At 52.5% G+C, this 26,679-nt stretch overlaps 9 protein-coding genes across 9 annotated transcripts; 4 read left to right on the forward strand and 5 right to left on the reverse strand.

The window, feature by feature from the left end:
• The first annotated feature begins 2,532 nt into the window (after positions 1-2,532).
• On the forward strand, positions 2,533-6,270 carry HER10_EVM0004547 (TAM domain methyltransferase). The gene is made up of 3 exons (XM_035474188.1): positions 2,533-5,200; positions 5,281-5,485; positions 5,593-6,270. The coding sequence occupies exons 1-3, from the start codon at positions 4,645-4,647 to the stop codon at positions 6,047-6,049; spliced, it is 1,218 nt and encodes a 405-aa protein (XP_035333929.1). The 5' UTR covers positions 2,533-4,644; the 3' UTR covers positions 6,050-6,270.
• Positions 3,051-4,025, reverse strand: HER10_EVM0000711 (uncharacterized protein; the record flags this gene model as incomplete). The annotated part of the gene is made up of 1 exon (XM_035470480.1): positions 3,051-4,025. The coding sequence occupies one exon, from the start codon at positions 4,023-4,025 to the stop codon at positions 3,051-3,053; it is 975 nt and encodes a 324-aa protein (XP_035333669.1).
• A 375-nt stretch (positions 6,271-6,645) lies between the features above and the next one.
• HER10_EVM0008815 (beta-lactamase) lies at positions 6,646-10,268 on the reverse strand. The gene is made up of 3 exons (XM_035478324.1): positions 9,975-10,268; positions 9,655-9,919; positions 6,646-9,589 (listed from the first exon to the last, which is right to left on the reverse strand). The coding sequence occupies exons 1-3, from the start codon at positions 10,075-10,077 to the stop codon at positions 8,767-8,769; spliced, it is 1,191 nt and encodes a 396-aa protein (XP_035334219.1). The 5' UTR covers positions 10,078-10,268; the 3' UTR covers positions 6,646-8,766.
• Positions 7,242-8,711, forward strand: HER10_EVM0001273 (SET domain-containing protein; the record flags this gene model as incomplete). Its single annotated transcript, XM_035471028.1, has 1 exon — positions 7,242-8,711. One exon carries the CDS (start codon positions 7,242-7,244, stop codon positions 8,709-8,711), a length of 1,470 nt encoding a protein of 489 aa, XP_035333709.1.
• A 1,019-nt stretch (positions 10,269-11,287) lies between the features above and the next one.
• Positions 11,288-13,223, reverse strand: HER10_EVM0003922 (high-affinity nicotinic acid transporter; the record flags this gene model as incomplete). Its single annotated transcript, XM_035473583.1, has 7 exons — positions 11,288-11,524; positions 11,590-11,761; positions 11,821-12,032; positions 12,089-12,502; positions 12,586-12,872; positions 12,927-12,984; positions 13,041-13,223. 7 exons carry the CDS (start codon positions 13,221-13,223, stop codon positions 11,288-11,290), a joined length of 1,563 nt encoding a protein of 520 aa, XP_035333882.1.
• Positions 13,224-14,167: 944 nt separating this feature from the next.
• On the reverse strand, positions 14,168-16,581 carry HER10_EVM0005166 (uncharacterized protein; the record flags this gene model as incomplete). Its single annotated transcript, XM_035474789.1, has 4 exons — positions 16,371-16,581; positions 16,077-16,264; positions 15,091-15,989; positions 14,168-15,028 (listed from the first exon to the last, which is right to left on the reverse strand). Exons 1-4 carry the CDS (start codon positions 16,412-16,414, stop codon positions 14,168-14,170), a joined length of 1,992 nt encoding a protein of 663 aa, XP_035333968.1. The 5' UTR covers positions 16,415-16,581.
• Positions 16,582-16,912: 331 nt separating this feature from the next.
• Positions 16,913-18,186, reverse strand: HER10_EVM0004589 (taurine catabolism dioxygenase TauD; the record flags this gene model as incomplete). The annotated part of the gene is made up of 1 exon (XM_035474225.1): positions 16,913-18,186. The coding sequence occupies one exon, from the start codon at positions 18,184-18,186 to the stop codon at positions 17,020-17,022; it is 1,167 nt and encodes a 388-aa protein (XP_035333934.1). The 3' UTR covers positions 16,913-17,019.
• Positions 18,187-19,240: 1,054 nt separating this feature from the next.
• On the forward strand, positions 19,241-20,080 carry HER10_EVM0000739 (L-fuculose-phosphate aldolase; the record flags this gene model as incomplete). Its single annotated transcript, XM_035470507.1, has 3 exons — positions 19,241-19,347; positions 19,411-19,492; positions 19,568-20,080. The coding sequence occupies 3 exons, from the start codon at positions 19,241-19,243 to the stop codon at positions 20,078-20,080; spliced, it is 702 nt and encodes a 233-aa protein (XP_035333672.1).
• A 5,783-nt stretch (positions 20,081-25,863) lies between these two features.
• HER10_EVM0000346 (uncharacterized protein) lies at positions 25,864-26,581 on the forward strand (the record flags this gene model as incomplete). Its single annotated transcript, XM_035470131.1, has 3 exons — positions 25,864-26,062; positions 26,135-26,199; positions 26,306-26,581. 3 exons carry the CDS (start codon positions 25,864-25,866, stop codon positions 26,579-26,581), a joined length of 540 nt encoding a protein of 179 aa, XP_035333648.1.
• Between the last annotated feature and the right edge of the window lie 98 nt (positions 26,582-26,679).

Genomic DNA, 26,679 nt, shown 5'->3' on the forward strand with positions numbered 1-26,679 from the left:
TACTCCACGTTGAAAGCCACAGTTACACCACTTCTCTCACCTCCGAGTACTGCAGCACCTAGCGTTACCTACCCCAAGGTACCTAACATTAGGCACATGAGTATGTTACTACCTTAGAAGTCCGAGGCGTAGGCTTGTTCAGAGTTCAATCCATAGCGCTGCTCCTGTATTTGAACTATCGAGCCTTCATAGTTAATTCCTTCGCTTACTTCGACACTGCGTCCGTACCTTTCAATATCCCCCAAGCCGGTGAGAGTTGAAGTGCCTGAGCGACTTGGCGATACCTCCAACCCGTCTTGGCTGGTGGAAGTACGTACTGTCCGATACGCCACTGTACCACCACCCCACTTGCCGTTACCTTCCATTGACTTCCAGGTTCACGGAGCTGCTTCCTCAAGTGCAATGGAATGTCAACACCGCCAACCTCCACCACCTGATCTGATCTCGATGAACACTTGAGTACCTACCTTACTCCAAACATCAAAGGCGCATGTTTCTCCTACAATCTTCTCTTTAACATGCAGAAACAACAGCAGCGAGAACAACAAACGCCGCGTGAAGCAACAAACCCATGGCACGCCAATAGTACACCACCATGGCGACACGAGCCACCACGGCGGGACACACCTCCCACAAGTAGCACCACCACACCGCATCTCATCTCATACACCCTCAGAATCATCGCTGCCATCCAAGCGCTGCCTCGCCCACGGGCATAAATAGTCGGTGAGCATAGAGCCATCTCCAAACTACTGAAGTTCAACTCTATCAGCCGTGGGGGCGCCGTCATCGAGGAACTCATTCCTACTGGGCTATACCACCCACCAACATTGAGCTGGAAGAACACACAGTTGAACGGTAGAAATGACCACGCGCCGGGTACAGATTTTTCATCTTACATGAGGCCGACATGCGGCTGCCGGCAGCTATTTCGAACAAGCACACCCTCTTCCCTCTGCCAATCCGAGATTGACGAGAAGCAGATGAACATCACCGATTCCTTTCACAGTCCGACACCGGAATTGCCCCTCTTCGAAGAACGTCGTCATGGAGAACGACAAAGAGTCCCATGGCTGTGGTCGATATGACATGCCCTTCTGGCCAGCTACCCTACTACTTTCTGCGGCTTTGGCAATCAAGTCAATCAAGTATAATGCTGTTATCCAGCGCCATCTCTTCCCTTGACCCTGTCAAACGTTGCAATAATAGACGACTTACTCCAGCACACCGAGGTGGAGAACAATGCGAGGGCCAGCTTAACTCGACCCCGACCTGTACCCCATCGTTAGCTTGCCCATGCCAAACAGACCACGGCCTACGACGCTATTCTCGGCGCCCCATCACAAGTGTGGAAGCGGCTAGTTTTGGGTCCCAGGTATAACGGGTACAAGGGCCACGTTTGCGGGGGTCCTGCAGGTCATTGAGAGGTCTCGCAGGAGTTCCTCCTCGAATTCGTGTCGACGACATCAGAGAACCGCATCAAAAGCTTCACAAATCATTGATCAAGTTTATCCATCATTGCCGACAGATTCTCTCATGCATTTGGGGATTTAAAGACTCCTTGATCTTTGGACAGCATGGCACGACACCTGGAAGATGGTTCTTCAAGTAACCCAGACATGGGACACCTAGGTTCCACCGCCTGCGTGCTATCCCTGCCCCGGGCAACTTTCGCAACGGTTCTCCATCCTGTCGACTCCGTGATTCGCTGTCGCATGTGCTTATTAGGGAAGTTGAGAGGATCTCTCGACTTTTCCGATCTGTCCGACTGCCCTTGCGTGACGTTGATTCTACTCAAAATCACGGCGAGAGAGATTTCTTCAGACAGGTCTTATGCTGCTAGATCCACAGCAGCGTCATCACCGCGATGTCCCAGACCAAGTTTCGCTTGGTTTACGGTGCAAACTGCAGGGCTCACTGTACTTAGGATCATACGATTGATGCGCACCTAGGTGACGAATCATCTGGGCTAAAGCAACACGAGGTTCCGATTTTCCTCAGATCATGTCGTCCATCAACTGCGATCCGTGCCCTGCTCCTTTTGCCGTTGTTCTAGAACATCCATACCAGGACACTCAGGTGGTGCGGGATTGACAGCGCGACGGCTCGGCCCCCATTCTATGCATCACAAGCCAAGATTCGGGTGTCTTTGTCACGAGCTTGAGTTGGGCCTTTGCGATGGGATACGTCAGCGCCAGCTACAACTGGACTGCCACCCTCTCCAAGTCATGGTAACGATCTTTGGTCATCCTTACTGTATTTGCGCCTTTTCACTTTTGTTCGCTTTCGCCAAAAAAACTGGTATGTACAGAGGAGATGGTTCGCAGGCGTTTCCATGCTGCAACGTGAGCAAGCAAAGCCCGCTACCGATTAATGATGGAAATATCGGTATACCTCCTTCCGGCTTCATTGGCCGAGACATCAAGGATCAAGCAAGGTTTCTTGATTACGCCAATCATCCAACGAGAACTTTGCGATCGAGCGGGTACTCGATGCTTCAAATGGACGACCATCAATGCACTGTCTGGACCAAAACCGATAGACTTGAGAGAGTGTAGGTTTCCAATGACCTTGCCGACTATCTACGAAAGCATCCGGTTAGGTGTAGGTCGGGGATTTTGGGTATCTGAGTTGGCCATGGCCAGTTGCAATTCGATGTCTGAACTGTGAGCCAGTGAAAACATAGATAAGTGTCTTAATTCTCAAGACGGCTTACAGACTTCATGAGCATGGTGAAGAGTTCATCTTATGCTTCGGCACGACCAAAGGATCATCAGCTGTACCATCGAGATGCGCGTATCATTGTCTTCGCACATGGAAACGGCTGAGCCGACGCTCGAGTTTGAGGATACCTTATCAACAAGGCATGTGTAGTGTCCTACTCGTTTCGTTCATGTCGTGAATTTCTCAAAAGTACCTTGAAGATTCTGCATCCCATTCATCTCTTTCATGTCTCACCAAATAGAGTGAACAAAAAGACCTAGCAGTCTACAAAACACCAGAGCTCCATGCCATTGTCTTTTGAGGCACTATCTCCTCGTATGCAGACTTCAATGCTTCCCAAAGTCATCACCCTCTCCACCACCATCACCAATCGCCAAAGACGCCGAGCCCTCCATCGCAAACCCAAACACACGCGCATACCACCCCTGAGACCAATAACTCATCTCGATATTATGCGGCGCCCCCGGGATCACGCTCCCCTCCACCCTCCGACTCTTCCTAAACGCCGCAACATACTCCCTCACATCCTCCTCCCTCGACAACCACAGCCCGTCCCGTCCCGCAAGCCCAATCAACACCGGCACCGTAATTCGCCCCGCAAACTTGTCCTCCCAGTTCGCCAGCCACTTCCCGCGCAAATCCGCCATCTCGCGGTACGGCATCGGGCGGTCCAGGCGTGCCGTGTGCGTCAGCATCGCCGGTTCCGCCGTACCCGGCGGGAACATGAGCGCGTCCTTTGCCGCGTGCGGGAAGTGCACGTGTGACGGGGGCGGGTCATCTGTCGGCGTAAAGTCCCCTGTGCGGCAGTTTTTGACTGCGTTGCCGAAGCCTGAGATGGTGACGGCGGCGAGCGGGTAGGCGGGGGATGTCTCCTCGGACCAGAGCGCCGCTGCGACGCAGGCGCCTGGCGCACCGAGGGAGTGACAGTGCAGCGCGATGGAGGTGCATCCGTTCGGCATGGCGAATTTATCCCAGAGGGCCGGGAGGATGTCGCGGTGGAGCGTGGTGCCCCATTCCTCGTAGAAGGAGGATGACGCGGGGATGTCGTCGCCGACGGGGGTGGTGTCGTTGTACCCCTGACGATCGAGGGCGATGAAGGGCACGCCGGTGGCAGCGCTGGTGTGGCGGGCGGTGTAGGTGTCGTCGACGTCGAAGTAGGCGCCCGAGTAGGTGCCGCCGTGGAGGCCGACGATGAGGGGAGGGTGAGCCGGGCGGAGCGGGTTGGAGGCCGTCGGGGACGGGATGCTGTGGAGCCCGGAGACGGTCTTGCCGCCCGGGAGGGTGAGTTTGAAGGCTTCCATTGTGCTGCTGCGTTGCTCCGTACAGGTACGGATACGAGAAGGAGACAACTCATGCAGGGAAACTTAAATGGATTGATGCAGGGAGCATTTAGATTTATGTTCTACCTTGCTCTGCACTCAACGACCTTACGTCGCATCGCCTCTGGGCTAGCTTCACCATCCACGGTGAAAACTGGTGGGGGTTAGTGCCCCTGGGCTTTTCTCGGCTGATAATGGCGGCGACATGGTTGTCTGGTTTCGGCATTTATGATTCGATTGTAAAGAAAAAGTAGTGGGCGATGGCGCCAGTAGTCTGCCCCCTCGAGACCCCAAAGACCCCGTCCGCGGTCTCCAAAGGCGTCCGAGTTTGCAACCGCAGACTCCCGTCTATTCCGGATCGAGGCCCATTAAGGAGACCATATGCTTACTTATAAGCTACCAGCCGTGCCATCGTAAAGGCTTCCGCGGTTCTCCTCGGTCTAGTTTGCCCCGCCTCGGGGATTACCCATCCGTCCATTCCACAGTTTCTCAAAAAGCTCCTCCCGAGCTCCCTTCCATCGACGCATCTCACGCCATTTCAACTCACCGTCTTCCTTTCGCGCTTTGGGGTTGAAGAACTGAAAGGTTCTACCACAAGACAATGGCAGACAGCCCAGCCGCACCAGCGGCACCTAAAGACGCCTCGGATCCCTCCCCTGGGATATCAACACCAGCGCAACCGCCAGCCACATCCTCAACACCAGACACCGCACCCGCCGCACCCACCGCAAACCCCACTGCATCGCAACCTCACGATGCTCACAGCTCCACCACAACATCAGCACCCGCACCAGCGGTCCCTGGTACCCCAATCCCAGCCGACGATCACCTCACCCCAGCCCCAGAACTAACCCCCGACCCGACCTCCCCGGGCCCAGACGACGGCTACGCAAGCGGGACCGAATCCGGCTCCTCGCGGGCGTCGACGTCGCTGGCCTCCCACGTGCGCGACTACAGCTTCGAGAACCGGCGGCGGTACCACCGCTACAAGGAGGGCCAGTACCACTTTCCCAACGACGACGACGAGCAGGAGCGCGAGGACATGAAGCACACCATGGTCGTCCACCTCTGCGGCGGGCAGCTGCACAGCGCGCCGCTGAAAAACCCGCAGCGGATTATCGATGTTGGGACGGGGACAGGGATATGGGCTATTGATAGTTCGTGACTCTCTTTATATCCCTCTTGATGGGAAACATTTTGCACGGCATGGCGATGGCAGGCTAATGAGTATAACCAGTGGGCGACGAGTACCCCGAGGCCGAAATCATCGGCGTGGACCTGAGTCCGATCCAGCCCGAGTTCGTGCCGCCCAACGTCCGGTTCATGGTCGACGACGCCGAGGTGGAATGGGTCTACCCGGACAACCACTTTGACTTTGTCCACCTCCGCAACATGGCCCCCTCTATCAAAAAATGGCCGGAGCTGTTCGCCGAAGCATATCGGTAAGCCCTAGCCGTCTCCGACTGATGCCCCGTGACGATACCCCGGTCTACCGGACATACCAAGCACGGGATAAGCACACTCTCTCACATGTACTAACACCCACCAGCGTCACAAAACCAGGCGGCTGGATCGAACTCCAAGAAATGCGCTGGGTCTACGGCTGCGACGACAACACCATGCCCCCAACCTTTGCCCCCGTGAAAATGGTCGCCAACATCAAAGAGGCCCTCGCCAAGCTCGACGTCAAGATGAACGCGGCCGAACTGTACCCCGCGCACGTCGCGGCCGCGGGCTTCGTCAACCTGGCGCACGAGGTGAAGAAGGTGCCGGTGGGGCCGTGGGCCAAGGACGACGACCTGAAGAAGATTGGGGAGTACTGCCGCGCGGCGATCTATGATGGGTTGCATGCTATTACGATTGGGCCGTTTACGAGGGGTCTGGGGTGGACGCCTGAGGAGGTGGAGGTTTTCCTGATCGAGGTGAGGAGGGATTTGTTGGATCGGAGTGTGCATTCGTATGTGCATTTTCATACTCTTGCTGCGCAGAAGCCGCTTGATGGGTGACGGTGTGAGTATGGGGCGTGGGATGAGTGAGATGTTCTCGTACGAAGGTTCTGAGTGTGGTATCGAGGTTGTATGATAATCCCGAGTTATGGCAGGAATGGGTCTGGAACGATGAAGGGAAGACATCAGAGAGATTGAGTATAGCATAAGCCTTGCATTGGATCTTTACATACCTTCTGTGAGACTCTCGTTGTTTACTGAGGAACGATGCCGGGCGTGACACTAGGCGCATATTCCTCAACCAGAAGCCTCTACGAGTTGCTTATGAAAGTTACGAGGCCCAGGTTCTCTTAGACCTCAGCTACACTACTTGACGAGCACTTTTTGTGGTCCGTTCTACCAGTACAACATCAGCCTTGCTTGCTCCGATGATCGCAAGGCTCATGATGTATGCATCTAAATGAGTCTCTGGAGTGGAAATGCAACACTTAAGGCTGTACACACTACCGGACTACGTAGAGTCATCAACGGCACGACTCACCTCACCAATGTTAAGGTGTGCCGTTGATGAAGATTTGTCCAGCGCAACCATCAGATGAACGATACGCAGGGATGGTCGGACGGGCCTGCGTCTCTTCATCGCCGGTCCCATGTCAGAGAAAGCCACCTCATTCGATGGAAAACGGCTGATGATCGATCTCCACCGATTTTCCCACTCTATTGACGCCACTATGACTAGTTTCCAACTTTCGGTGAAGAGCTCTGTACCTGACCTCGCACACCCCCACCTTCACCGAGCTTTTGATTTTTGAACCCCGCACACACCGGGGACCCTTACGCCGAAGCTGAAGAAAACGCCCAAAAAAAAGTCTGAACGTCAACCACACACACCAGCACACACCATTTTGCCTGCCCGATGATTGAGAACCAGTCAAGCTAATCTGCTGAAGAACGAGCTAACTCAAGAAGGGCCCAGAGTTCCAAGATCTGTGCCTTGAGCTTAGGCCCGGACGTCGAATTACTCGCATTGCCGGCGCCAAAAACGTGAAGAGGCTATTTTAGCTCACACCCTGTCACTATCACGTTCACTCTCATAAACTCATTCGTTCACATCTTCACTCTCATCCACACAATCACACTCACACTCACACCCACTCACTCACACACTCATACTCATACAAAAACTTGTTCACTCACTCACACCTCCACTCACCCCCTCCACGTGCACATCAAGCCAGCCCAGCCAGCCACGATGGATGAGCTAGTCGGCTGGGCAAAGGCCCACGGAGCCGCCCTCCACCCGTCAGTCGAGGTCTACAATGACCCCAACACCGGAAACTCCTTCCGCGTCTCCCCCGACGGCGCCGGCGTCAACCCGGGCGACACCGTCGTCACCTGTCCCCTGGCCCTGACCCTCTCCTACCTCAACGCCACCACCACACCCAACCCGGGCTTCCATCACGACTCCTCCTCCTCCTCCTCCTCCCAAGCATTCCCTTCCTCGTTCCTCGAGTCCGTCCCACCGCACGTCATCAGCCGCTTCTTCCTCATCAAGGAATACCTTCAAGGCCCATCCTCCTTCTGGCACCCCTACATCAAAACCCTCCCCCAGCCAACAAACCTCGCCGCCTGGGCCCTCCCGCCCCTCTGGCCCGCAGACGACATCGAGCTCCTCGAGGACACAAACGCCCACGTCGCCATCGCCGAGATCAAATCCCGCCTCAAGGCCGAATACAAACACGCCCTCGCCGCCTTCGGCGACGACCCGGCCAGGCACGACTACACCCGCCTCCTCTACAACTGGGCCTACTGCATCTTCACCAGTCGGAGCTTCCGCCCGTCCCTCGTCATCCCAGCCCACAGGCAGCACACCCTCTCGCTGCCGGAGGGCTGCGCCATCGACGACTTTTCTCTGCTGATGCCCCTGTTTGACGTGGGGAACCATAGCCCGACTGCCCGGATCGCGTGGGAGACGTCCGATGATGCCGTGAGGGACGAGGAGGCTACGGTCGGCCTTCGCACGCTGGATACGTACGCCCCCGGCGCGCAAGTTTTCAATAACTACGGCACCACCAAGACCAACGCCGAACTCATGCTGGCGTACGGCTTCACCATTCCCGAATCGGAGGTCTTGCACAACGACTACGTCCACGTCCAGAAGCGCGGTGGTGGCGCCAAGGCCGCGGCGGAGAAAGGTGGTGATGGCGCCGGGGCTGCCGCATCAGGGAACAAAAAGCCGAAGGATTATTTGATTTCTCTGAGGCCCGTGTCTGATCCGAGCTCAGTGGCCGCGCGATCTGGACAACTGCTTGGCGATGTCGATGGGGACGCGATCTTGCCTCCGTTTCGGCATGTGCAGGATATCATGGTGTGGGAGCTCGTTCTCGCGCAAACGACGGCCGAGCAGCGGAGCGAGATGATTCCGGTGCCGGAGGGTGGTAGTAATGACGACGACGGGAGCAAGGCAGATCTGGAGAGGCTGAGGATGATCTTGACTGGACGGGTCCCCGCGGCCACGCAGCCCTTGCTGTTCCAGACGATCGGCATCATCCAGCACAAGGTGCTGCAGGAGCTTGAACGGCTGGACCAGTCCGAGTTCGAGATGGAGGAGGCCGAGGCGACGAGGAATCAGATCATGGCGTATCGCTATAGAAGGCAGTGCAGGAAAGTGTTGGAGAGTGTACTCGAGTCTATGGAGATGCCCGACGAGACTGCCTCATGATACGAATCGCAGGTCCTTCTGGCATAAGGTAGTGCATAGACCTGACATCACAAGCCTACGATGTCTTCAGAAGCTCGCCGTAGACAGCCCGCTCCAAATCATCATACAGCCTCGTCACAACCGGATCGGCATGAGGCTGCGATTGAACAAGAAGCACCCCAGCAACGCCCGTCTCCCGATCCAACCACCAGTGACTGTTACACATGCCGCTCCACTGCAGACTCCCCTTCTTGCGCTTCCCCGGCACGTCACGCATGTTGATACACCCGACCAGCCCGTGATTCAGCTCCATGTCCAGCTCAAACTCCACTGCCAGCGATCCGCCCCATTCAGCCGTGAGCTTCTCGAATTGTCTCGCCTGTCGCTCGTCAAGCTGCGGCCGGAACATTTCGTCTGCCGTCTCCTTCTTCACGAGCATGTTATTCAGCAGCGCGGAGAGGAAGATGCTGTAGTCTTTGGCGGTGGTCCATAGACCTGCGCCGCCGCTGTCAATGGCGCTGGGACTGACATTGCGCGGACTAGATCCCGGACTAAGAGACGATCCGTCGCTACCGCGGATTTGGAATGCGGCGGTCCGCTCGGCGACGTGCGGCATTTTGTCTGGCCAGAAGCCCGTATCTTTCATTCCGAGCGGGCCAAAAATGTGCTCGGCGAGGTAGGCGCTCAAGGATGTGCCTGTGACGCGCTCCAGGGCTTGGCCTGCCCAGTCGGTGGCCGTGCCGTAGTACCACCCTTCTCCTGGGACGAAGAACAGGGGTGTTTTGAAGCCTTCGAGTGTACCTGAGAGGTTTGTCACGGTGCGGCCGGTGGATTTGGACCATTTTTGGAGGTCTGGCATCAAGTCGTATCCCAGGCCCACGGTGTGGGTGAGTAGCATTCTGGGTGGTTTACGTCAGTATGTCACCCAGAGCAGTCAAGAGACATTTCCCAATGATCCTGGTACCTGAGTGTGATAGGCGTGGTGTTGTCCTCTAGGATAGGCTTCTCGTCTTCGTCGAAGCCGTGGAGGATCTGCATGTCGCCTAGCTCGGGCACGATCTTGCGCATGTCGTCGTCGAGCCGGAGCTTGCCTTGCTCGACTAGCTGCATGACGGCGGTGGAAGTGATGGCCTTGGTGAGTGATGCGACGTAGGTGAACGTATTGAGTTCCCAGGGGCGCGCCTCGGTGGGAAAGTCAAGGCGACCTGCTGCGTTGCTGTATAGGGTTTCTATAGCTGTCATGAGATGGGGAGGTCTGAGGAACACAATAGAAAGAAGTCATACCATCTTTGTTAATGACGATGAATGAGGCGCCTAGCAGCTTATCCTTTGTGTCTTCGCCAGAGGCGGTGTACTTGGCGAGGACAGCGTCTAGAGCAGCGGCCATGATTTCTGTAGTATGAGGTTGAGAAGGAAGCAGCTGATGTTCCGTTGAGAGATCCGAGCCAGGCACATACAGTGATGGGCCAGCTGGTATTTATCGTAGTGCTCGAGATAGAAGACAGCGGGACGTAATGTGAGTTCTCGTTCAATTCTTGAAAAGCGCTCCCCGAAGGACACGGTAGCAGGCCACGTTGTTCGGAAAGAAGACAGTTGACCGGGGGAAGTTGCGCTGGGCTCGGGCTGCCGTGTCCCGGGGGCAAGTGAGACGGGCGGATTCGGTTGCCCCGCACCTTTGAACCCCGGCGTTCCGCCCGCCACACCTTAGTACGCCTGGAAGGACAGTTCGCGTGAGCTGGCATTGGAGAGTAAGCAGTAAAATCAACGTTCCACTTGGCCTGCAGATTACTCATAATGACACCGGCAGTATCGTTTTGCATGTGCATCATTAACCTATTTGGGTCGTTCACGTCGAGCCAACTACTTCCATCACACATCTCGAGGTGTTCCGCTTTGTACATGACTGAATACAACACCTGAAGACTTCCCGCCTAGTGCTTAACGTGCCAGGATATATTAATCTATTCACAATTGTAATGTTCGAAAGGCAATTTCGATACATTTTCAATTGAAATGCAAGAAAAAGAAATGAGTTGAGTGAGAAGTCGATGAGATGAGCCAACACGCAATGAGAGCCCTGTCGCAGGCTCATAGTGTAAGATGCGAGGGTAGTCGGAAGTAAGCTTAACTTGCTAAATTCAGACGAACAAAGCCTGGGACAACGTGCCGTTCTCAAAGTCCTCCGTCACAGACAGCCGCTACCTCAAGACTGGGTCTGCTACAACACATATAGCGTTCATTTCTTGAACCCTTGCCGTTTTGCCCGCCGGGGCTAGGCGCGGTGTTCCCCAGCTCCGGCCCTCACTACGGCCCCACTCGGACCCTACCCTCTCCGGAATCAGTCATATCGCGCACGAGTCAACCTTGCAATGAGGGCGGTTTCTAATCGTATGGGCTCCCAGTAACGACATCCTGTCGGTAGGATATGCGAGCTGCCTCCCAGAGCCTGAGAGGTGCGGTCATCCATTGCTATGAGACTATTCCTACAGCATTTCTGAGGCTTTCATGTCATCATTCACCACGTATAAGTAGTTTCTCATATCTCATTCCATTGAGTATCTTGGCGTAGATTACAACATCTCCATCAATGTCTGCCGCTACCACATGTACCGGAAAGTTACTGCTCGATCACCCTGTCCAGACAGCTCCTCTGCAGTAAACTTGCTGTCCTCCCCAGCCGCCATCTTCCGGTCGCGCTTCTTGTTAATGCCAATGTAGCTGAAGATGAGAACCAGTGCTGCGATGATACCGACCGATATGAAACCGAGCTCGAGGGCGTGGCCTAGGATATATCGTGGGCCATCCTTTTGGCGGTAAAAGTTGGATGCCATGGCCTTCTCAAAGTTAGCACTTTTACTCTCGTCAATCCATAGATCATATTGAGACGGGAGTATCTTACGCCACCGAGGTTTCCCACGCCGATCTGGAGCGCCATTCCTGCGCTTCGTTTGTAACTTCCGGCGAGGTTGTTCGAGAGCCAGCTGATAACTCCTGGGAAGGCGGGATAGATGGAACAAGCGGCTATGAAGACGCCTCCGTACACCACTTTGGGGTTCGAGCTTGATATGCACCTGCGTAGTGGGTCGGTCAGTCATGAAGCTCTCTGAGTAGAACACGGGAGGCTACTAACATTGAGAATCCAACAATCATCATACACAAGAATCCGACGATGAAGGGGCTTCTCTTGCCAACCCTGTCTGATACATACGCCACAATGACGGCGAGAATCGCAGCCGTGATGTAGATCGGTACAGTCATCAGCTGCGCCGTGCTGGACGTGTAGTTTAGGTTTCGGATGATGGTCGGGAGGAATAGGCTGATTCCGTAGAGCGGGCATACAATCTGTTACGCAATGTCAGCATCCACTCGTCAGTGGTAGTGGTCAAAGGAAGCCTTACACCCCAGTACACAAAGATGTTGATCCAGATCTGCCAATCGCTGAACGCGTCCACGACGTATTTCCACTTGAACTCCTCGGCCTCGGCAACTTGCACACGGTTTTCTTGCTTGCCTTGTACCTGACCCTGGTACTTCAGTCGGAAGACAATAAACGCTCGTTCCTCCTCAGTCAAAAATTTGGCCGTCTCAGGGAAGTCGTGTAGTGCAAAGAACGCCATGACGGCAACGAGGACGGTCACGATGCCCTCGAGGATGAAGATCCAGCGCCATCCCTCCAGCCCACCAATACCGTCCATCTTGGAGATTGCGAACGCGAGGAGACCGCTAAAGGCACCGGCAATGGAAGCCGCCGAGAAGAACATGGCTTGGCGAAGCTGGATCTCGTGGCGGCAATACCACATTGTCAAGTAGTACTAGTCTTCACATCAGCCAACACTGTCACTCGCGCCGACCGACATAATGATGGATAGTAACATGTAACATAGAGAAGACTTACTGCGACACCGGGAAACAGCCCGGCCTCCGTCACTCCGAGAAAGATGCGAGCTATCAACAGGCCGTGATAGTTCTTTACGATACCCATCAAGGTCATTACGAGGCCCCACGCGACCATGATGGTTGGTAGCCACACGCTCGGGCGGAGCTTCTTCAGCAGCAGGTTGCTCGGGACCTCGAACGCGGCGTAGGTGAAGAAGAAGACGGTGAGGCACCAGTTGTATTGATCGGCCGTCATTCCCAAATCTTCCTGAAGTCCTTCGATTTTGGCGTTTCCGATGTTTCCACCTAGTTAGGCTGTCAGTCACGAGTCTCAAAAGAAAGTGAAGAATGGGAACTTGCGGTCCAGGAATGAGAGTAGGTAGAGTAAAGCCAGCATCGGGATGAGTCGAATGTCCATCTAGAAGTTCAACGGTCAGTCCCTCCATGCATCGACGATGGTAATGGGAATGAAACCCTCACCTTTCGCAGGATCTTCTTTTCATCCAGATGCGCAAAGGAAGCCAGTGTGGTGCCTTGCGCCGTAGCTATTGCATCGATCCGCTCAATCTCCCCCTTCTTCGTAACAGGCTCATGCTCTCCATTTTCGAGCTCTGAGATTTCAAGTTTCTCGTGGCGCGAAGCGTACGAGGAGTCCATCATGGCAACGCTGGATCGCCTTCTATGTTGGTCTCGAGCTAGGTATCGTCGGGTGCCAGCATTCACTAGAGCTTCAGGCTCCGCAAGTCGATGAAGGTTGAAATTGTCGAGTGCAATCACAATCACAATCACATGGAACGAGGGCGATCAATCTCCATTTTCGCGCCCTATGGCCTGAATATAAACCTTCGGGTATCTCTCCGTGGTTCGGACGCAGCCCACACGACCCAAACAGGTTGCCAAAGGTTCCCGTCGTCAGCGGCTGGGGTACGTGTGAGTGTGAGCCCCATCGGCGAAGAAGCTCGGCAGATTGAAACATCCAATGGAGAGGAGGGGGAACGGCTACTCTCCGTTCCGGAAAACGTCCGCAAGGTCAAATATCCATGCCCGAGGGCGGGAGTCTACCTACCCCGCGTTGCTTATTTCGACTAAGGTGAGCGGAACGTTGGCCGCACTGACAACGGACCCACGTGGTGATGTGAGGGAAGTTCTGGGATTGGGTAGCATTTGCCTTGATTGCAGTAGATCAATGTGTTGAGGGATCGGCGGAGCGGAGAAAAGATGGATTGTTTGTCTTGGTTCGTCTTGGTTTGTCTTGGTTGGGATCGTGATGTCACTTGGAGAATGCGGGGGAAGAGGACGATGCTCGGCCCGCGGCCTGAAGCTCTCCTCACTTAGCTGCGTGCGGCAACGGCACCGCATTCCGTCGACTTGCATTGGGGTAGCTCAACGGGCTCAAGATCTGGGCTCCGAGAGAGGACGAGAGAAGAGCTGGTGAGACTAAGGTAGGTAGTTCGAAGTCGGGCTATCAAACTAGCGAGTTGCAACTAGTAGCCGAGGTGAATCAATCTCAAGTTGATGTACAGAGTTCAAAAGTCTAAAGGAGTATCATCAAAGCGCCAATAACTCCCTATCCCATGCCTTGCGCCAGCATAATCTAACAATCAGATTGGAAACAAAGCAATCCCAAAGTCTTTAAACGCCTGTATCCAATCAAACGTATCAACGCCCGCTTGCTCTAGTTCATCCCGTCTCTCCCACAAACGCTGAACCACCTTCCACTGCGTCCGGCTGTTGGCAACCCGGTAGCACTTGATCCTTTCCCACCAGTGCTCCCACGGTCCGCGATCGCTGGCGTCGCACGAAGCTACAAAGGCAGGCCACGTTATGGGCGCCATGAAGTTGGTCTTTGTGGACTTCGACCGCGTCTTGATGTCCTCGACGGCGTGCATGTGTTCGGCGATCTCGGCGAGGAGCTGCTGGTGGTTTTCGCTGTGGCACTTTTGAATGCGTCGGTGGTAGTAAATGACTGCAGCCAAATGCCACGCATTCGCGTGGTGTTGAAAGATTTCTAGGGTTTCGGCATCCTGGTTCATCGCTTGGCGGACGTCTTCAAGGTCTAGAGACCAGTTGCAGAGTCGGTCGCCAAGGCTTTCGCAGGCCTCGAGCAGCCCCTCTGGGATGGGCTCTTCGGTGCCTTCGTACCAGAGGAGATACTCCGCCAGTCGGCAGGTCTCCTCGATATCCACAGCGATGGCGGGTGTGATCCCGTACATGTATCCGAAGCAGCTGTCGGGCTCTGCCTGCGAGGCGATTGGTTCGTCTATATCTTCTGCACCCTCTGATGGCCAAGGCCCTGGCGTGAAGGAGAATGAGACCGTGCGAGTGAGGAGGTAGAGAAAGTCGCTAATTTCATTCAGTTGCCGCGTGGCTCTGCTGATGACTTTCCATCGCCGTCGCGTTTTCCGCAGCTGTTTTGTGCCTTGAAGGTGGACCACAAAGTCGGCATCACTGCCTGTCGTGAACTGTGTGATAAAGCTCAGCATACTTCACACGTCACATTTGGGGAATGAAATAGAGAACCCACGTTGCTAATGGTCACCATTGATAACATGGCCACCATGAGAAGCTTGTATTCCGATGTTGCCATGGCGGGGTTGATGGCGGACTGTAAGCAATGCAGCGCTACTTGGCGATGCTGCGACCCGAGGGCAAGGTATTTCGCCTGCTCGGGACCACAATTGCCGAGATGGAAAGCAGATGATGCTATGAGGGAGTGAAAAATGACTGAAGAAACGGTAGGTGTGGCCATCTTTGCTTTCGGCAGCCATTCCGATATTGCCTGGAGAGCTGCAGGGACGTACAGCTTTCGATAAGGATTCTGGGGATGTGGAATGGGCTGGAGTAGGCTCGCGATATTCTCCACGTAGTGATGCATAAGTCTATCGATGACTGCGTCGCCTGATATGCTGGTAGATATCCGTCTCGGTAGTCTCATGTATGAAATGTCATTTTGCGGCTGCATCGGCAACAACTCAATTGAGTCTTCTATTAGCTCTGCAATGTCGCCCAGCGAAGAGCTGAACTCTTCCTGGAGCTGGAATTCTGGTGTGGCATGGTCATCTTCTAAAGTTCTGATGAGCTCCACATCGAGCCCAATCTGATTTGGAGATCCGTCCTCTCGTGCTGTCGAGAATGAAGGACTTGAGCTTGCGCAGTCAGTGTAGATAGGGGAGGCCGTTGCGTCCTTCTGGGACCGTGTTGATTCTGAGCTGTGATGAGCATTGGTGACCAATGAGCAGTCCGAGGCTGCAATATCGGGACTTCCCAAGTCGTGACTCTGGCCAGATTCGAGACTACCTTCATCGGCTTGAAAAAGAGAGAAAGGGCCTTCCTGTATGATGCCCTTTGAGTTTGGCGCTTCTTCAAGGGATGCCAAGAAGGAGTCAATGTCTCTCATCTGATATTCTGGCCCTGTATCACGGCCTATTAAGGGCCCTCAACGTGCATCAGCCACTAATACCAGGACATATGGGCAGAAACGATAAGTAAGTCATGGGGTGGGAATCCTACCAATCCGTATTCTCCCTCTGCCATTACTGCTACTGCCAGGCTTCTCCTGCTCAAGAAACGGGTTCGAAACGTTGATCCACTGAAGCTTAATGCCGTAGCCTTCGCAAGGGATCTTCATCTTCTCACAGTTCCCACAGCCAGAAGACCTCTCATCGCACTTGACCTTGCGTCTCTTGCAGGTCCAGCACCTGTTGCCGCCCAATGAATCGCGCACAAGTCAGTCCATACCCCTGTCAAAGTGGTCCGAGACATTCTCCCACACACTCTCTCGGAGGGGCAGAGCACAGAACGTACCCGGTAAAGGTCATCGACCGCTGTCCCGATTTAGGCGGCGGCATCGTGGGGTCATGCTCGGGAGCGGATCGCCGGTGGCTGGCTCGGACGGGCGCCTCATCAAGGCGCCTGCGGTGGGAATTCCGGGGTAATGCCCACCCGTGAATGCAAGGTCAGCACTCGGAGACTTTGATTGAATGTGAGGAGAAGTTGGGCATGGCGCAGATGGCATACCGGGAATTTGCGGCAAGACACCACACCTTTCTCGGACCGCGTCGAGATAAGCAGGGCCCCTTGATGAATACGGTGTTATCATGGAAAGTTTACCCCGCTAAGCACTGTTGAGGTACGTGTTTAGGGTGAAGGTCTGCGCGAATTTGTGCTCCGAACACAGTGCGGTCATTAAACCTTGTTGCAAGCGCGGTGACTAATGATCGCGATCACCTCAACCGGATTAGACTACGACGAGGCAAGGCGTCACCTGATTCCGAGAGGAGAAGAGAATAAATACCGCGCAAAGGACCGCCGTGAAAATAGAAGCAACTATGGTAATTGATTTTATTTTTATGACGCATCGTACACAACTTTATCTTCCAATACCGAATTACAGATCTTTTGTTGCCAAAGAGCTTCACTCTCGACTCTTTAGTAGAGTCTGTGTAACTAGTGCCTACTCAGCCTCTGTTGGATACGACTCAGGAGTTTCGTTGACTTGAACACCCCCTCTTTTAGCATACCGACTATCAGCAAATGGCAATGGCCATCCACCCTCCTCTTCCGAGGTAGCGAGCCAAAGTCTCTGTAACCAGCGTTTCTTCGTGACATCGTTATCATCCTTGTATGCAGACCGCGCATGAAGGTTATGAGTGTTGGCGACAAATTGGATATCGCCCTGCTGTAGCGTCATTTCCAACGATAGTCGGCGGCACATCTCCTCCATCACCTGGATCGCCTCACGCTGGGCATCCGTGTACTGCGGAAGAAGCCCAGCGTCCCAGAAGCGTTGTAGCGCTCCGACATAGTAAGAGTCCCACTTCATGCTGAGCTTCTCCTTGTAATAGTAATAGCCCGGAGTACGCATCCACCCTTTTTCTCCCTCGCTCGTCTCCCCCTTTCTATCGTAGAACCAGTGTGGCAGACATAATTGGTGTAGTACATCTGGTCTTTCTCGTCTGAGAGTGTTGTAGATGTTGTGGCTGGAGACCACCTGTGACTCTCCGCCTTCCATCGCTTGGTGAAGGCAAAGCAGACCCACGATGTCGCTTTCATCCGTGTGGTACGTCTGAGCTTTCTGTGTACGGTACATTCTGCCTTCCCCGTTGACTTCTTTGCCTTCAGCAAGGTCTTTGATGTGTCCGAGCATGTGTCCCAGACGATTTTGGCTCAATCGGCGGCCGATGTAGGAACCGATGCCTAGGTATGCGATTGAGGCTTGTCGGGTTGTCCAAGATTCGACGGGAAGACCACGTAGCACGACGAAGCCGATTCCGTTGATCAGTTGGTCTCGAATGCTATATAGAAAGTCCACAAAGGGGCCAGGGAGCTCAAAGGTTGTCTTGTCGACTTCAGAGAGTTGAAAGCCTCGGTTTTCGATATCGCGGACGGCAGCAATGACGTGTTTGACCTGATCTTCGGTCAAATAATAAAGCCAGCGCCCAGTGTTTTGACTCAGCTCCTCCTTTACCCATAGGGTTGAACCAGACATCTCCTCTGGCATGGTTTCGAAGGGCTGCAAGAGATCATAGTCGGGTTCCCGTTGTCCGGAGCAGAGTCCAAGGCCACGGCCCCAAGGGCCTGGAGTTGGAGCAGCTGTAGGCGTGATGGATACTGTAGACATGATGTAGATGAACGATGGAGTATAAAGATAAAACGTTTAAATATGTCCAAGTGACCGAGATGACGATGCGATGTGCCGTGCCAGCCCCAGCAGATGGACTGGAGAGGACAGCATTGTGTCCGAGGAAGCCGTGGCTTTGTATTCGAATGCAAAGCACAATCGCTGCATAGATCGCACCTCCTCTATGATGATACTGTCTTCGTCGTTTCCTTCCCTATAGGGTTGACTTCTCAAGATGACTGAAGGAACAAATGATACCTTGCGATGGCGTTGTCTAATCACGACTAACCTCTCAAGGCTATTACGCTCACGTAAATGCAGCTAAGGTAAGAATAAAACATACGAGATTAACTGAGACAATTAGCAGATAAGTATTGAGTAATTCTGAAGTTGTCAATTGTTGTATTGCGCTGCGATAAGACAACGCCCGCAAGAATGTCATGGGGAAAGAGACTCCGACAGGATCCACCTTAGCCAATTTGGGCTGAAGATGGCGTCAAGATAAGGCGTCGCTGTCAGCTGCCCGGGCTAGTAGTTCCAGGTAGCTGGAATGAGTCGGGATCTCTTGCAGTGATACGCATGGCAAATGTCTTGCATGGTTCCATCTGGTCGGTTCGCCTCCCTGGGTTCGGATTCTGGGGTGTTGTAATGGCAGCTGGAACCCATGACATGGTGCTCTCACAAGAAGCCCAGACCGATAACAGGGTCTATCTAGTCGATGTCATAGCTGTCTCGTGATTGAAGTTTTCTCAGGCAAATTGTACAGAATTGAATCCATAACACTTTCTACATCAGAGGAGTCAATTCTTTTGTCTCTGACATACTGAAAATGGCTACAACTACCACCGTATTGCAATCCATCCAAACGCGAGCCTCGGTAACAGAACATCAGAACACCAAGATGCAAGCACTCCGCCCAAGGGTCGAAGACACATTCATGGATGGATTATCAACTATTGACGGAACCGGTGCAACTATTGGAAGAAGTGCTCCTATCAAGGGCATTCCCAAATTCCCAGACCCGTATCAAGAACGCAAATGGATGCTTGAACGTATGGCCGGTGCCTTTCGAGTGATTGCTCGCAAGGGGTATGTTGAAGGTACAGCCGGTCACATCTCGATTCGTGACCCGGTCGACCCTGAAACCTTTTGGATAAACCCGTAAGTTGCACGGTTCTCAGTGAGCTACAACACAGCTTTCTTACTATGTCTTGATGTTTCTAGCCTTGCTCGACATTTTGGTCTGATGAAAGCCAGTGACATGGTCCATGTCAATATGAAGGGAGAAATTATTGGTGGAAATTACGTGAGTCCGGACTATTGTGCCTTCGTCAACCCTGAATTTGCGGATCAGCCAACTAACATCAGTCGGTTCTTGTAGGCATGTATCAACAACGCAGGTTTCAACATCCACTCCGCCCTTCACGAAGCCCGACCCGACGTCAATGCAGCATGCCACTTCCACAGCATCCACGGCAAGGCTTGGTCCGCCTTTGGAAGACCACTAGAAATGCTCAACCAAGACGCGTGCACATTCTTCAAAGATCATGCCGTTCACGACATGTTTGGCGGAATCGCATTCGAGACCTCGGAAGGAGAGAGGATAGCTACAGCTCTAGGCAACAAAAGGTGTGCCATCTTGAAGAACCATGGTCTCTTGACGACAGGAAAGACGGTCGATGAGGCGGCGTTTCTGTATACCCTGATGGAAAACTCCTGTCGCATACAGCTCCTTGCAGAGGCTGCCGTAGCATCGGGGATCGAGAAGCACCTTTGTCCTGATGCCGAAGCTGAGTACACATACCGGTTGACTACACCTGAGGCCATGTGGCTGGAGTTTCAGCCGGATTACGAGTATGAACTGGCCATGTCAGGCGGAGACTTTCTCTCGTGAACTTGGCTTTGAAGAGGACTTTAGGGGAAGATCTAATTCTGCTACATTGCATGACTTTCGGAGGTACACCGGCGACTTTCAACGTCTACTTACTGTCAGAAACATGTGCAAGTTACAGATAATTCTTTGGTAGTCTCTCTAGCTTCGAACATCGGATTCAGACTTTATCACTCCAAAAAAAGAAGGGGAGTTCCTTCGACGTAGTAAAGCCGAAGCTGCCATGTTTGAAAGCGCAGAGTTTGACGATTTGTGACCATGGGCACGATACAGCGGGGCAGGTAGGGCATCTGTGCAATTAAATGTCACTAAGTGCTATCAATTAATACCGATTTTCTACACAAGGCAGTCCGTAAATTGACAAATTCTGACCAGATGAAAGGGGCCCATGAATCATCAGATAAACCCTGCCTGCCGAGCCCTGAGGTTGACTATGTTTAATTCCAACGAACTCTGGGCGTCAGCTTCAGGTTGGACTTTTGGCCCCCAATTCAAAACGATTGGCTCGGATTGATGACTTTGATGCAAGCGCGTCTCACCTGCTGCAAGACGGACGAATAGATACGCGAGATGCCATGATGGTGTGTAGCACAAGCTCTGCGCCTCAGTTCAGCCTGCTTGATCCTCACAGCCCAGTGAGACATGTGCGCAGCTCTGGTTGGATCCCTGGTCTCCGACTTCCACAAATGTCGAGAGAGTGCCAATGACCGCAAGATCCTTCGAGATCCTGTGTCTCCTTGTAAGTGAGTGAGATACTACATAAGCCATCCCCTGCTGTTTAAGCGGTGTCAATTTGCCTAACGTGCCCTTTTCCTGTTTCTTCTTGCTCTTCTTCTCTTCTTCCTGGATGACGTTCTCGAGAACAAAGTCCATGCCTTTCCTTCATCCCGAACACAGAAGTTTCAGCGCATGATGGACTCTTCCGGCCCCGAGACGTATGTTCCTCATATTTCCCACAAACAAGTAGTTCCCGAACAACCGCGGCAACATGAATCATCGTACTATGCGCCGACAACACCTGAAACTTATTCATCGATTCCCGTTGAAAAAGAACGTACTATTTGCGGACTGAGGCCAGCGACATTTGTTCTCAGTGTTTTGCTGGCTACAGTGATAGTGATAGCCGCTGTTGGCGGTGGCGTTGGGGGTTCACTGGCAGTCCAAAAAGCGAAAGAGTATGATCCAATGTCAATTTCCTTCCGCCACAAATCTCTGATGATCGGCTCTTAGCGACGCAATGTCGTCCGTAGCATCGCCCACTACAGTTGTCACGACCACAGTCACCGCGCTGGTCCCTGCATCGACGAACAGCGATAGCCCGATAGTAGTTCCAACACGAGGGAAAATCCAGCTTGACTGTCCCGCCATGGAGGGCGAAACGAGGGCAATCGCGCTTTCTGATGTTGATTCCAAATTCGTTATGCATTGTGGCATGAGCTTCGGAGCAAAAGGGGCTCTAGACATTATTGCCATTGTCGTCTATTCGTACTTGGATTGCCTCAGAGCTTGTGTATCTTATAATCGCAACTCAGGGTCGAAAACATGCGTCGCGGCGACCTTTAACTCAGATCTGGGTAATGTTGGCGTAAACAATGGGAATTGTTGGCTCAAGAATGCGACTAGCCCTCGGTCGATATCCGACAATTCTGCTGTGGGTGGCATCCTGGATTGAGTATTTAGCCCACTCCTCTCGTAAATACAATGGTCGCGGCACCTGAGCTCTCGGGTTCTGCCCCCAAGCAGAGTCCTATGGCTTATTTAGAAGGCAGGCCTAGCGAAGCATGTACAAGCAACAGGCACTGATTTAATTTCATACCATAGAGTCGATAGCTTTTAGTGCACGTCAAGCTTCTTTGATACGCTTTGCTGCTCATGAAACTTGAGGTCCGTCCAGCTCTAGGGCATGGAGAAAGATGCAATGGATGTACCAGATACCGAGTAGTTGGCATTTATTGCAATAGTCGCCATCTTCATATGTGGCACTATTTAACTAAGTAGGTAGCTGAGCTCTCCCCCGTTTCCCTCCAGTCTACTTCTCCAAGTCGTCTGTTTGCAGGCGAACCTACCTCTTGGTACACACGCGCTAGCCTTAACACTGGGACAATCACGTCTGGTAGTCACTATCATAATGACGGAGATAAGCACAGGAAGAACCAACGAAACTTTCATACAAGCATCAGTGGCCAGCAAGCGACTCTTATGGACGCACGCTCAGCGGCTACCGTGAAAGCGTAACCCTTATTGGACCGCACCAGAGTCCAGGTAGATGAAGTACCAGACGTACTAAACGTCTGAATTGACTTGATCAGAGGGATGTTGAGTCTACCAGCTTCATCATTAAAATCTGGATACCGGCAGCAGCTGGCATGGCCCGATATGAACGCATCGTTACATGTTATGTTCTCGCAATTGGGCACCTATCAGAGCCATTCACATTCATCGCATCATGTCTCGTCATTCAGTGTTCCTATGATGGGGCATATTCCACTTCTTTCGACAATCATTGAGGTACAGCATTTTCCTATACATCAGACTCGGCCTACCTTGGCGTCAACTTCGAGTCGCACCTTTCGGTTTTGAGTCCTGCGAGACTACTTGTACGCTATGATGAACACGTTAGAATCTAAATGCTTCACTTCATTGGCTTTAATAGACGAATCTGACGCAGAATGGCCTGATACGCTGTCCGACGATTGAACGGCTTACGTATACGAAGAAGGATGCCTTATGTAGTACAGCCATAGCACCAAAGCCTAGCTAGCTTGATAGTCGTTGTACTGTCACACTTTTTCAGGGCTCTCTCTGAACTTCAGGTGTTTTCTTTATCAGGTAAGTGACGTCGTACAGCTGCTGCGTTCGGATTCAGTCATGACGCGCAAAGCGAACATGTAGTCACACATAAGAGCAGTTCGGGTTGTATGGGTGATCACCAGACTTTCAAGAAGGTGAGAAATGTTTCAAAATCGATGCAAACCTCAAAGTTGCTTGCTAGGAACTACTGACTAGTCGGTAAGTAAGTGAAGAAGCAAGCCTTTCTTAACACATGGCATTCATTCTCAGTCTAGTATTTGGTTGCTTGTCTCCCTTGACTCCACTTTCATGATCTCCTCCTGATTCCGTCAAGGTCGCTTCTCTTTCTATCATCAGTAGCTTTTGCTTCCATCTTCTCTCATGACAGCAGGCTTGAGGTTTTACGCCATTCTTCGTGTCGGCGAGCAAAAGCACACCATGGACTCAACCGGCCCTGAAGCTTACGTTCCTGATGCCCCTGAGGCCTGCACGCCTGAGATAATTCCCAAGCACCATACTCTTGCGTTTGATCACCCGAAACAACATGAATCGGAATCGAAGAGCTTAGAGTCCCCAGAGAAAGAACGCATGATCTGTGGAATGAGGACAGCGACTTTTGTTCTCAGTGTTTTACTGGTCCTGCTTGTGTTGATAGCAGCTGTGGGCGGCGGGGTAGGTGGTACACTGGCTGTTAGGAAAGCAAGAGAGTATAGCCCCCATGCCATACGATTTCATATACTTGACACTTGAAATTTCTAATAGTCAATAACAGGGATGCAACTTTGGCTGCCATGTCTGCAGTTCCCATCACAACGATAACCGCAACGATCCCTGCAGCCTCTGGAAACCCCATAAAAGTGTCAACACTGGGGATACTCAATATTCCCTGTCCGGAGTTAGATGGCAAACCGGAGATCGTTGAACTGTCTGACAAGAAGGTATCGTTTGATCTTCATTGCAAGAAGAATTATGGAATGGGGGATGAGAACGACCTACTCGCAATCAAGGTCTACTCGTATTCGGATTGCCTTAGAGCTTGTGCATCGTATAATCGGTATACCAAGACCGAAGACTGCGTTGCAGCGGTTTTTAATCGAAACCTTAGCATGGCCAAGACCTACAATGGGAATTGCTGGCTTAAGAATAGTCTGGATCCTATGGTGAAGACGGATGGCAGCGTTTTGAGCGGTCTTCCATAGGAATTGATAAATAAAGTACCCTAGTTTGAAATAGTCCTCAGCTACATTGGGCGGTTGAAAGTAAACGTGCCTCTTACCTCTAACATCTGAACATCAGATTGATCCTGGCCAAGGTAATCACGTGTGTCACTTTCCATAAGACCGTAGCGCGCATACCTTTAATTATTCAGCTTCTTGCAGCTCAAAGGGAAATTCGCATCAAATCCTGTTTTTGAGGAATCCCTTTCAGTTCGAGACAACGGCAGCATAATGATGAATCGAGACTCTGGCATTGCTACAGAATCAGACACTGAAAGATATTTAGAAGAATATGGTTATTGACGCCAAAGGCAAACTACACTGCTCCTGCCCGAGGTAGCTAGGCGAACATGCCTGCAATCTTTTCAACAATCGAATTCCGCTAATTGCCGTTTGGACTGATAAAGGAGACGGCCTCCAGCTCTGGAAGGTACTTCAAGTTTCTTCAAGAATTCCACTCCAACTGTTCCAAAATGTCGGGCTTCTCAGGGTCAGCCATAAGGGGGACGTTTTAAAATAGCAACACGCTTCGGGCCGTTTCAGCGGGTCCTGTCACCCTATGCCTCTAAGAGCCAATTCCCCGCCTTGGGCCTGCTTATTTCAACAAGTGCTGATACACCGCCACTGGGTCGTGCCGAGACCCATTCAACTTAATTTCTGCCACCCGAGCGAGCCTATGGGAAACCTGCCGAGATCTCGGATTGCGGGTGCCTAAGTAAGATCCCCGCGTTCGATTGCGAGATGTCCAATTGGGCTCTTTCCGGTTCTGGTAACCATGGGTGCGTCTCTCGTATTGCTTATAGTCTGGCCCTAAGCTCAAGATAAATGGCAGGTTGTCAAGGGTAGCCACTCTGACCCGTTGCCTCCGATGGGTTGTTGATCTTACTGTGATACTGGGGCGGCCAGGCAAGTGGGTGACAAAATCGATTTTCCTGCTCTCATCTTGATGAGTGCCCCTTTCACCACTCATATCATAATTACTATCCCTTTCTATATCAAGGTCCGTCTTAGGTATATACGTAAAGAAATACACTCTCTATGACAGATATCAATGCTAGTGATAATAGCGGTATTAGTGATAATAGCGATAGAACTGCATGCCGAATATGTCGAGCGGAAATCGATTTTGTCACCCACTTGCCAGGCCACGGGTGGGAGCCGAGGCTTGGCGAGCAGACATCATCTTTTATTTTCGCGGGAAACGAAGACTTCATGTCAGGTAGAGAATTGATTGCGATGAATCGAGCTTTAGCAGACATCGGGGGCGAAAGAATTGCCATACAGTCACTTGAGTATTGGGCAGAAGAGATTGCCAATGTCAACGCCCAAGACTTTATCAGGTTCTATGGTTCGGATATGAGCTCCTCAACCTGCTGGCATAGACACATTGATGGTGAGGGTGAGGTTGTATTGAAGTCATCTGCCCAAGAGACTAAGCCGTGTATGTATTAGATTGGATGCCCAGTTAAGAATTTGAGGCAACATCAGCCCCATCGTGAGGATCCAATTCCTTGCAGCTGAGCCAGCCTTTCTCGGAAACTTTACATCCTTCCTTCGACAGTGTGGCAACTCTATATGTCCACAGAACTTCCAGAAGTGGCAAGCGTGAAATCCTCTCGTCTAACGTCCTCCTCGGTGACTTCTAAAGGCACCTCGAGAATTTCATCTCGATGGGTATAAATAGCTCCATTGCGGACACCTAGCTGCGTCCTTTCTCTTCAGATCATTGCCTCGACTCATCGGTTTCCAAACAATCTCAGATAATATCTCACTGACAAAATGGTTAACTTCATCCGCGCCGCCGGCCTTCTGGCCCTCATCCCTCTCATTGCCGCCGTCCCTACTGCGGCTGAGGCGACCGAGCAGAACGTTCCCTTCTCTTTCGAGAAGTGGGCTGAGGATATCATTGCCAACCCCACCGGACAACATCCTTCCCCCGAGGAGGCCATGGCTCTCGCATTCAACCAGACTTCAAGCGGTTCGTGATACATTCTTGTCTTAATGTTGCCTTGCAACTAGAATTGTCAATGGCTGACTTGTCACTGTCTAGACGGTCTTGAGAAGCGCCAGCAGGATGTCAGCTGCACATTCAACGACAACGATAACGCTGCCTCTGTAAGTCACTCTGAGCTATCCCTCCGCCAGCCTACCACGAGAGGCTTTTGTGACTACCACACGACGATGATTCATGGCATCTACTGACATTGATTGCCTACGATAGGTTGCTGATGCCGTCTGGTGTATCGACTTCATCGCCGCCCGTGCCAATGTGCAGTGCAAGGCTGTCGTCAGCGCCACTGTCTTCTGCCACCGTGGTCAGGCTCAGATCGCTGGTGTTGCTACCGGTGGCAACCCTCCCAGGGACACATCCAGTCCCTGCGGCAATGTTGCCCGGTCGGCAGGCCAGATCATGGACGCTTGCACCCGTGGCAGTCTCGTCTTCGGGCAGAACAACGCCTGGGGCAACGGCAACATGAGAGTGCACATCCGTCGCTAAGAGGCCTACGTGTACTTGTTAACGACGCGCGGAATGAAGAATGGAAAAATTATATTTCTTTTTTGTATATAGGTTGCGATAAGCGCATAAGAAATATG

The sequence above is a fragment of the Colletotrichum scovillei genome (assembly GCF_011075155.1).
Source record: "Colletotrichum scovillei strain TJNH1 chromosome Unknown Contig00005, whole genome shotgun sequence".
Taxonomy (NCBI): Eukaryota; Fungi; Ascomycota; class Sordariomycetes; order Glomerellales; family Glomerellaceae; genus Colletotrichum; species Colletotrichum scovillei.